This window comes from Merops nubicus, unplaced genomic scaffold (assembly GCF_000691845.1).
Source record: "Merops nubicus isolate BGI_N331 unplaced genomic scaffold, ASM69184v1 scaffold40095, whole genome shotgun sequence".
NCBI classification, from domain to species: domain Eukaryota; kingdom Metazoa; phylum Chordata; class Aves; order Coraciiformes; family Meropidae; genus Merops; species Merops nubicus.
The window spans coordinates 401-11056 of record NW_008608403.1 but is presented as its reverse complement, the minus strand read 5'-3'; the positions used below and the strand labels follow the sequence as shown (position 1 = coordinate 11056).

Sequence of the window (10656 nt, the reverse complement as noted above, 5' to 3'; positions counted from 1 at the left end):
TGCAGAAGCAGTGGTAGGAGCCGTCTGTGTTCAGACACTCGCCGTTGACGCAGTACACTTCGTTCTGACACTCGTCCTGGTCTGCCCACGCACAAGGACAGAGCAACCTTTCAGGCTGGTGGACGCGGGCAATGCGACCCTTTCCCTGCCCAAACGGGGACCTTGGGGGCTCTTGCCACCTCTTCTCTCGTTCCCCAGGAGGGTCACAGGAAGTCTGCCACCCAGACCTGGCCCTGTAGCGTGGGCAGCAGGGACAACCCTGGGTGCAGCTGTCCCTCCATACACAGTAGGGTGCCTGCTGCTCTTTGAGGCCATCTTACCAACACACTCAAGCCTGCTGGAGTCATAGTAGTAGCCTGTACGGCAGAAGCACTTGTAGCCTGGCACTGTGTTCAAACACTGTCCGTTGCGGCAAAACTCGGAGCCAAATATCTCACATTCGTCTATGTCTAAGAGAGGGATGAAGGGAGGGAGAGAGTGTCTCAGGGACCAGAGCCATAGAAGCAAGGTGGGCTGGGTGTTGTACCTGCAGAGAGCCAGCACGGCACTTGGCCTGGATCACTTATAGGTCCCCTAGTGAACCCCCCACCTCTCCCATTGGCCCTGTGCATGGGAGCAGAGAGGGAAGCACCCACAGGCAGAGCAGGAGGAGGGGGAACAGGATACTTTCACAAATAGGAAATTCATGTGTGTCTCTGGAAGGCTGAGAATACAACCCCCTGGAGGTGACACACCAAAGATCAAGCCAGTCAGCCACTGGAAGATCTGATCAGTAACTGGAAGGGTTGTGTCTTACTGGACCTCATCCTTGGTTTGAAACGGGCATGGGAGATTGGCACCAAGAAAGAATAGCTGCCAGCAGCGAGGCAGGATGGAAGGAAGGGGCACTTCCAGCTCAGTAACACTGGCAAACTGGGATTTCTCTGGGTGGAGGAGAGTAGCAGCAGGATGTTAGCATACCCCACCACAGCCCTGGGGAGGTATTTCTGCAAATGCTTCTCCATGCAGGGCTTTGCACAGCACCCTTCCTCCTCCCCCTGGAAGAAATGAGAGAGAATGGTGCTGGTACCTGTGAAAGAGACTTTGCCTGAGAGCAGATCTTCCTGGGGTATGTAGCCCTTCCCAAGAGGGCAGATCTCTTGATACTCCACTGGCCAGGAGGTAGATGCCAAGGTGAGGTGGGAAGAAAAGAAACAGCTCGTTAGTACAACAAAGCTGGAGCTGGCAGCAGCGCAGTGGCCTCGCCTGCTGTGGTGGGGCCACAGTCCTACCTGTTCCTGGCATGGGGCAGGGGTAAGTCTCACAGTTGTCACCCCAGGCTGCCCCCACAGTACAGCAGCACTCCTCCTTGGTGACGTTCTTGGCCAGGACGCTGTCACAGAGGCGAACGTCGCTGATGTGGTAGTAGCACTGCTTGCGCTCCGCGCTGTCAGAGAGGCGGGCTGCGTGTGTCTCGGGGCCCTCTAGAAGTCAGCAGAGCAGGGATGGGATGGGGTCCTTGGCGCCCCAACGCAGCATCCCCCACCTAGGAGGTCCCAGAGCACACCCATCATTGGCAGTGTGGCCTTCCCAGGTTCCCAGTTTCAGGTGCCTCAGCTCTCCCCAGATGAAAGCTTGCCCATGCCAGTGTGGGCTCATACAGCTCTGGCAGCCGCTCAGTTTTATCTCACCCCAGCCAAGGCTACCACGCTCCTGCTCTAGCTGCCACCCATGCTTCCGTCCTGGCTGCTACTCACCCATGGCTGCCCGGGGCTTGCAGCGCCCTGCCACTGTGTCATACTCCTCGTGGTCGCTGGGGCAGAGGCACAGGAAGGATCCCTCCACGTTCTCACAAAGCGCGGTCCCGCACACGGCAACCATCAGCTCGCACTCATTGACATCTGCAAAGCAAGGGGCAGTGGTGGGCAGTGAGAGCCCTGCCTCCGCGTGAGCAGCCTGTGCACGGTCTGCAACATGGGGTCACCCTTCAGCAAGGAGATGAAAACTGCTAGGGACAAGCTGAGAGCTCTGTCACATCGTGGCTCAACACAAGTCTGGCAAGAGCTTCCTGCCCTGCTCTCAGTGGATCCAAGGAGCCTGAACTCCAGCTTGCAGTGGGCCACTGGATCACAGGATCATCCAGGTTTGAAGGTCTCTAGTCCAAACCCCTGCTCCAAGCATGGTCAGTTATGGAATCTGACCAGGCTGCTAAGGGCATTGTCTTGTTGGGTCTTTAAAACCTCCACGGATGGTGACTCCACAGACATCTTGGGCATTTGTTCCACTGCCTGCCTGTTTTCGTGGTGAAAACTTTTTCCTTTATATTATGCCCTGCCTGTTCTCTCTAGGCACACATTAAAGTACCTCTCTAGCACCTTCAGTCCCTTCAACCCTCAGGCACCTCCTCTCCACCTGCAGAGAAGGGCTCCATGTTCACTGGGACCCACTTGCTTTTTCATAAAGCTTTGCTCCTTTGCATTCGCAAGGCTCTGCTGTGCTAACAGGAGAGGTTTTGTCTCCATCAGCTGCCCTGTCCATGCTCCAGGAGCCGTCACACAGGAGGGACACCAGCCTGGCATCCATTGACGGCTCTCCCTGGCTGGCAGAGTGGTCACAGAAGACTCACCGACGCAGTAGTGGCCGGAGGGCAAGCTCTCGTAGCCGCGGTCGCAGAGGCAGCGGAAGGAGCCGTCCAGGTTCTCGCAGAAGCCGTGGCTCCCGCACAGCGTCTCATTGGCGCACTCATCTATGTCTGCAGCAGAGAGGAGAGCTGGAACTGCCCCAGATCCAACCTCTCCCAATGGACCACCCCGCCCAGGCCCTTCTGATCTGACCCCAAGACCTGGGAATGGGTCAGGCATTCCCTTAATGTGAGGGACTGGGTCTGACTGCCCCATTCACTCCCCTGCTAGGAGTGTGCGTGTTAAGGGAAGTTTCCTGCAGCATCCAGAACTGCAAAGAGGCCATGTGGGTAGAGCAACAGGAGCAGGGTGGGAAAGGGAAATGGATGGAAAGCATGGGAGGTGGCTGGCAGGGGCGACTGAGGGTAGCACAGGTCCGTGCAGAGGGGTAAAGGGACACAGAGCCTATAGGATCACATCACCAGGAGATACAAGGGTGCAATGGAAGTATGTGGGGCAAGTGCAGACAGATCTAGGATGATACCCTCCTGCCCCACTTTTCTTGATCTGGTCTTTCTCCCACTGATATATTGCTAGGGAGTAATCTCTGCCATGCACCAGTGGGGTTGGACAGTCACTGCTGGGTCTTCTGCCTACAGAGGGCAGGTTTACAGCCCTGCTGGCTGCATCCTGCTCCCCTCCTGCTGCTGCATGGGACAGATTTCCATGGAGCAGCCAGAGTGGCTCTGTGACCTCCCAAGGCCAGTAGCAGCTCCATACGCCAAGCGTGAGCCCTGGCCCAGCCCAGAGCGCAGCAGCTGGCAGAGGCTCTTCCTGGCTGCAGCCTTCCCTGAACCAGGGGGAGCCTCAAAACCCGAAGAAACCCGTTTGCTGGAGCCTGAAATCCAAACTCAGACTCCCCAGCCTAGCACACAGTGGTACTGGCAGCCTTTTCCTTCACCCAGCCCTGCCAGGCAGGTGACTAGCATAGGCAACAGACCTAGCAAGCATAGCTTACAGGGAGCTGTGGTCCAGCCCCAAACCTGGAATGGCTGTAACCTGCTCAGGACTCTCCCAGAGCGGAAAGCAGCACAATGCAGTGTCTGTTCCAGATGCCAGGAAGAGAGAAGTCTAGACACAAGCAGGCAGCTCAGCCAAGAAAACAAACTCTCAGCATTATCTGCCTCTCCACCAGCCACACATTTCCTCCTCCTCCTTATCCCTCATGCGCCTGGTAGAGGGGTCCCTCAGCCACCCTGTCAGTGCCAGGAGTAGGGACAGGAACACCCGGGGGTGTACTCACCGATGCAGTCACCCAAGGGGGTCCAGTGGAAGCCAGGCTGGCAACCCATGATACACCGGTAGGAGCCCAGGCTGTTCTGGCACCGCCACGTGCCGCAGATGGCATCCCCGTAATCTTTACACTCATCCACGTCTGCAGGGAGGAGGGCAAGGAGATGGGGACCCTCCTTCTTCACTGTAGCACTCAGGTCAAGTCCAGTTGACCAGAGGCCCTGAACCATTGCTAGTCCTCCTTACAAGTCACCAGCAACTTTTGGTGCTGGGAGCAGAACTACCCTACCCTTAATGGCTGCACCCACCCTCCCAAATCCTAGTGATGAGCTCTCACCCATGCAGTCATCAGTCTCCTGGGAGTGTTTGAATCCATTTTCACACAGACACCTGTAGGAGCCTTCTGTGTTCAGGCACTGGCCTTGCGAGCACCGGGACTTGTCTGCGCATTCATCCACATCTGCAAAATCAGGCCAAAATTGTCAACCTGATCTCACAGCAAGGGAGGGAGCAGAGGGCAGGACCCAAGGTATGCCGCTGCCATCCTCCAGCTCACCTTGGCAGCTGACTCCGCCAGCTGTATTTGAGAAGCCAGGAGCACAAATGCAGAAGTAGGATCCGTGACTGTTTAGACACTCCCCATTGGGGCTGCAGATCTCGCTGTTCAGGCACTCGTTCACATCTGCAAAGGGAGCAGAGTCAGGGCCACACACCCAGGCCTGGGGAACATCCTTCACCAAAGCCACCTGGATTCCCTCTCCCCTAGTCTTTTACAGGCAGCCCTTGCAGGGCTACTGGCCCCCTGGTTTTCTTGCCATGGAAACAGGTATTTCCCGTCCATGGTGATCCTGCATTTGACTACAGCTTTATGGATGTGCCACGCACAGTGGCATCACCTGCCTTGGCACTGGCATTCTTCCTGCCAAGAAAGAAGGGGGATCCACAGGGAGGCTGTACGTCCTGGACCCAGAGGGCTGCAGGGATGGGGTTCATACCTTCACACACGGTGCCGTTGATGAGCTGGAAGCCAGCCTGGCAGTGGCACTCAAAGGAGCCCGGGGTGTTCCTGCACTCTCCCCTCAGGCACTGAACAGCCGGGTCATCACACTCGTCTACATCTGCCAAGCAGAAAGGCACAGCACAGAGTGAGGCCCCAGCTCTTGCTGCCACTGGGGAAGATCCCTAGCCAGAGAAGCCATCACCCAGCTGTTGGCCTGCAACAGGGGTTTGAGCTGCCCTCCCAGACCATCCCACCTGGGAGGGCAGAGATGAGGGCAGAGGCAAACCCCCTCTTCAGCCAACCGCACAAGAGCAAACATAAGCAAAGTAACTCAGCACCAGCCATACCTTCTGTTGCACTGCTTTCCTACCTGCCAGACTTGCCTACAATGTCGCTCCCCTGGCAAAGCTGGCTGGGAGCCTACATCAGCCCTTACCCAGCTGCAGAGGTCCCCACAAACCTTCTCCCACCCAGCTCCCCCAGGCTTTGGCCAGAGCCTGGTGGCACCCCAAGGACTTTGCTCACAGCAGAGGACAGAGGGGTACTTTAACAGAGGGCTGCGAGGTGCCAGCAGACCACCAGTGCTGGCAGGCCCATGAGGACCCTGCTAATCAGAAGGATGGGCTGGTGTGCAGGTGGCAGAAGACATGCTAGTGGTGAAGGTCCTGCTCTTCTCTTCTCCCCCACCAGAAGCTAAAGCCCTGAGACTGGCAGCTCCTGAGGACAGGGACCTTCTCTTCCCCTTCACAGAGCACTGAGCATGCCACAGGCATAAACAAGCATCGCTCCCTACCACCTCAGGAACGGATTCCCAGCTATTTAGTCTCAAAGAGTTGTAAGTAGCAATATTCTTGAATCCTTCTGCAGATGAACCATAACCTAGTTTATTTATCACAAAACTATCATGAAACCCTTATTTGTCAAATATGAAATCCAGATTCACAGACAAGGCCACCAGCCAAGGCAGGGAAGAACGTGCCATCCTGCCATCAGGTCATCGTGACCCAAACGCTATCGAACTCTGATAAGGTGCCCTTGTGACACGGCTGGGGCAAGGTGGCCGAAAAGGGGCTCACGTGGAATCCTGGGAAAGGAGGAAGGCAGATGGAAACGATCAAACCACAGTTCTTCCATTGTGCCCAAAAATCAGAAGGAAAATAAGTTCATTTCACAGTGGCTTTCTCAGACACCAAAACAGATGAGACTAGAGGGAGTAAAGCCTCCCTCTCCTCCTCCATTGGAGGCCCCCATGCAGGAAGATCTTCTGAGAGTCACACCAAAGGCAAGATCTTTTGTTTACCAGCTATGTGCAGGCTGCAGAGATCTGCAGTGCTCCAGAGAGAAATTCACAGCACATGGCCAGTCTTTACATCTATACCTTTGCCAGCTCTGACCTCTCCCCTCCTTTGCCCCAAACAGGGAATCTGCATCAAGCCATCTCAAGCCCAGGCTATCCCCTGGAGACAGTCACCAGGGGTGGAGTTTCCCTGCCTGTGCTGGGGCAGTTGGGCTGCAAGGCTGGGACTGAATGCTCTCATGTCTCAGCAATGAAACCAACACGGATGCTGGTGTTAACTCTCTGCCATGCATACCTGGCACAGCAGAGCCTGTGAACTAAACTTTCCTTTTTAAACACATCCAAGTTTAAAGAGGAAGAACTTCTTTACTGTAAAGTTTACAGACCACTGGAACAGGTTCCCCAGGGAAGTCATGGAATCTCCTTCCTTGGAGACTTTTAAGACCCATCTGGATGCATTCCTGTGTGACCTGCCCTAGACTAGATGGTCCTCCTCTGGCAGGGGGGTTGGACTTGACAGTCTTCAGAGGTCCCTTCCAACCCCTAACATTCTGTGATTCTGTGAAGTTACATTACAGGCTGGGGAAAAAATAATGAAACCTGGGTGCCCACAGTCTCTCCACTAGCTGTGGGCCCAAGATTTCTCCCCCTGTTGAGGACCTGAACTGAACAACATACAGGCCCTCTCTGCCCATGTTTCCAGGCCTCCTTTACCTCTCTGGTCTTTGTCAGTATCCCCCAGTTGTTTTGCCAATGACCAGGCCCAACAAAAATGATACCACCACCAGCAGGAAGATGAACCAATACACAGACTGTATTGTTTACAAGAAGGACATTCCATGAATGATCGCTGGGGGTACAAACAGATCAATCAGCTGGTACATAAATGACGCCACCCCCAACAATCCCACAAAGGACGTAGCTCGGCCCACAACAGGTGGTACAAACAGAGACCCGAGGTTGCCCACAGTTGGCATGGGAAACAGCCAGACCAGCAAGCTGAACACATAAGAGAAAGGTGCCCACATAGTGACTCTCACCTGATCGGCCCGCGTTCACAAAGGTCTAAACAGACTGGGGCCCAGCTCCAGGGAGAGTCAGGAGGTCTGCCCTGAACCAGGAAGCTCTGGGGAGTGCACTCCACACACAGACACTCCTGACGCCCTGCAAGTGGTCCCGGCTTTTATCCCCAAGCAGGGACACCTGCCTGGGGCTCATTTCCCTTATGGCTCTCCCTGCAGGGCCGGCCGCACCCTGGGGGGAAGCTATAAGGCAAACTCACCACCTCTGTATGAAGGGCTGTGGGAATCACCCATATGTCAACCTTAATTCAGGGCTCGGGGTTCAGACCCCAGCATTTCACCAGGTCATTACTACAGAAGTCCCATCAATGAGTCCTTCCCCTCCATCCCTTTCCTGTATGAGGAAGATCACCTTCCTGCTGCTCTAGGTGACATCCACTTGCACCTCTTTCACTCTCTGCTGGCCAGCGAGTTAAAGAGCTGGACAAGGATCCTGAGGCTAAAGCAGTCCCCAAGCCCCATGAATAACCCAGCTCTAGCTATGTCTCTTCCCTCATTTGCCCCAGCACCCACTCTTCTGCCCCTGGGAAAGGGATACCTTCACACACGTTGCCATCCCTGGAGACGGCGTAGCCGGTGTCACAAGCCATACAGGAGTAGGAGCCCTCAGTGTTGAGGCAGAGTCCGGAAGGACAGGCAGCCTGGGCCGTACACTCGTTGATGTCTGCATAAGCATATGAGGGAGAGCAGGATGAGTGGGAAGGAATCATGGCTGTGGGCAGATGTGTTGAAAAACCAGCCAATATAGATGGTGGCTAGGACTCACAAGGCCCAATACCTTGGCAGCTCTTCCCATCAGGTGCCAGCTCGTAGCCCCGGTAGCAGGAGCAGCGGAAGGAGCCATCCAGGTTGATACACCGTCCGTGAGCACAAGTCCCCTCGACAAGGCACTCGTCCACATCTGCGTGACACAGCAAAGGCCAACATGGCATGGCAGGGTGCTCAGGGCCATCCCTGCCAGCCAGGCCACAAAGGTGCTGTGCCCTGGATGTGCAGGCTGGCTGCCTGTGGGAGAAGGGTGCTGCCTGTGTCCCTGCTCTTTCTGAGGCTTGCAGGGAGCACCGCTGTGAGGGGCGAGGGTGCTGCCCAGAGGCAGCCTGAGCTCCTCACCAATACATCTCCCGTTCCTGGGTCGGTAGCCATCCCCACAGCTGACACACTTGTAGGATCCCAGGGTATTGACACACTTCCCACTGTGGCAAGGGCTGGGATCCATGCACTCATTGACATCTGCCAAGAAACACACTCCTTTCAGGCTTCCAAAGACAAACAGTGCAGCCTTCTCCAGGATGTTCCCTCCAACTGGGTCCTCAGGATCCTCCGAGGCACAGTGGTGCCCAAGATGAATGAGATGGTTTGCCAGGCCTTGGGCAACACTTCTTACAATCCCACTTATCACTCAGGATCCTCCACCCACACCTGATGGCTGACAATCCAGCAGTGAAACTCACTGCTGCAGGATGTTGCCAAGGCCAGGAATGTGCATGGGCAGAGAAAGGAATCAGAGAACATCTGTGCAGGACTGTTTCAACAAGGACTTTCATAACTGTGATTACAATGCAGCCTCCAGCTCAGGAAGCCCTTTAGGCAAGTGCTTTCTGTAGGCCATGCTGAGGGAGCAGCATTCTGTGCGTGCCCTGTTTCCTGTACTGCCTCTTAAAATAGCCTCCCACTCTCTGTTGGAGATGAGCCACAGAGAAAGTGGTATCTTTGATCAGGAACAGCATATGTTCACAAGGTTGAACGCTCTGAAGGTCCCAGGTTGTGCCACGTGAGTGGCGATGCTATGGGACAGGTGGCCCAAGTCTCTGTAGCCTGGTCTCTCTGCAGCCCACTTGCTAGCATGAGGGTCTGGTGACAGAGTCAAGGTGGCATGAAAATGGATGAGCACCTCCTCTCAGAATGGGAAGCCGGCATAACTGGTCATGAGGGATCTCCCTGGGGAGGTGGGAGAGGCCCTTGGGAGAACTACCCACTCTCTGCCCCTCCTGCAGGCAGAGGAGAGGACAGGCAGCCCTCAGGGAGGGCACAGAGCAGAAAAACGTTGGGCAGGGAGGGTCCTTCCTTCCTTCCTCCCATCCAGGAGACCACAGAGTGGTGAGAAAAGGTGTTCAGCCCTGCACAGGGTGGGTTGGAAGCGCAAGAGAACAGGAAGCAGCAAGCTTCACCTTCACACTGTCCTCTGGGGCCCATGGCAAAGCCCTCCTTGCACTCGCAGCGGTAGGAGCCGGGGCTGTTGATGCACCGCTGTCCTCGGCAGGTAGACGGCTGCTTGCATTCGTCTCGATCTGGCAGCAGACAGGGAGACAGGCCTCAAGTCTTCCCCCTCCAGTGTGGGGAAGGCTGGGTGCAGGAGAGGAGCTGCTCCACCCGCAGCAAGCTCTGCCCAGGGGACCCGTGCCGGGGCTCTCCTCTGTCCCCCACCTGTCCTAGCATCCCCCTTGCCATGAAGAGGTGGCCAGGGCTGGCATCACAGGCTCCTGCCCAGATCATCGTGGGCAAGGTCCTGTCCCTGCGCGAGCAGGAGAGGGTGATGCCTATCGATCAGGCTGTCTGTGGGCAGGCCTGGAGGCAAAGAGGGAGTGTGTGCAGGATTGGGTGTGTGTGCCCTGTGTGCATGACTCTGTGTGTGTGTGTGCATGTGCATGAGGGAGGGAGACTGGGGAGACCCTGGGGAGGTGGCAGCCCTGTACCAGGCAGACACCACTTACCCTCGCAGCTCTGCTTGCCCTCCGAGACAGCCAGGCTGTACCCAGAGTAGCAGAGGCACAAATAGGAGCCCACACTGTTGATGCAGCGACCTTTTCCTCCACAAGGCTCTTTCAGGCACTCATCTTCATCTGTGCCCATGCAAGGAAGGAAGCCAGGCAGTCACCACCCATAACTGCCTGCCAATCCCCTGCCAGCCCCATGGCGCAGCAGGTGGGCAGGGGCTCAGCAGAGCTGCCAGAAAACCTTCCCCCTAGAAGCCTGAAGGACTAAATGGTCTTTTGAAGCCCAGCAGGCAGAGGAGGTGCCAACTTACCGATGCAGCGGAGGCGGCTGGGGTCCAATGTGTAGCCAGGGTGGCACAAGCAGCTGTATCCCTCTGGGGTGAGCACACAAGTGCCATCTCCGCAGGCTAGGGGTGAAGAGGCACAGCCACTAGCCCCTAGGAAGAGAGAGCACGGGGTTGAGGGCAGCACTGAAAGGGTGCACGGAGTCTAGCATCTGCCTTATGTACCCAGCACCATGCCACAGGCTGCTTTTTCCCTTCCTGGAGAGAGATACTGAGCCTGCTCCTCTTTGTCTTCAGGCAACTTGCACTCACAGGGCTGCAGGGAGGACATGGCAGACCCCACCACCTCCTCTGGTCTGAGCCCAGCTGGGATGCGCCTGTTCCCT

The 10656-nt window shown here is 56.2% G+C and overlaps 1 protein-coding gene across 1 annotated transcript in view; it reads right to left on the bottom strand.

Annotated features, from left to right (window-relative positions):
• LOC103772906 (latent-transforming growth factor beta-binding protein 2-like) overlaps positions 1–10423 on the bottom strand; it is a gene marked incomplete at both ends in the record, with an annotated part of 15405 nt that extends 4982 nt beyond the window's left edge. The window contains 16 exons of the mRNA XM_008940253.1: positions 1–81; positions 321–449; positions 1070–1150; positions 1272–1463; positions 1737–1880; positions 2606–2731; positions 3904–4035; positions 4231–4353; positions 4450–4575; positions 4889–5011; positions 7811–7936; positions 8051–8173; positions 8383–8502; positions 9441–9560; positions 9984–10112; positions 10298–10423. The exon at positions 1–81 is cut by the window's left edge and continues 3 nt beyond it. Of these exons, the coding sequence (XP_008938501.1) occupies positions 1–81; positions 321–449; positions 1070–1150; positions 1272–1463; positions 1737–1880; positions 2606–2731; positions 3904–4035; positions 4231–4353; positions 4450–4575; positions 4889–5011; positions 7811–7936; positions 8051–8173; positions 8383–8502; positions 9441–9560; positions 9984–10112; positions 10298–10423 (2001 nt within the window). The remainder of the gene's footprint in view (positions 82–320; positions 450–1069; positions 1151–1271; positions 1464–1736; positions 1881–2605; positions 2732–3903; positions 4036–4230; positions 4354–4449; positions 4576–4888; positions 5012–7810; positions 7937–8050; positions 8174–8382; positions 8503–9440; positions 9561–9983; positions 10113–10297) is intronic.
• Between the last annotated feature and the right edge of the window lie 233 nt (positions 10424–10656).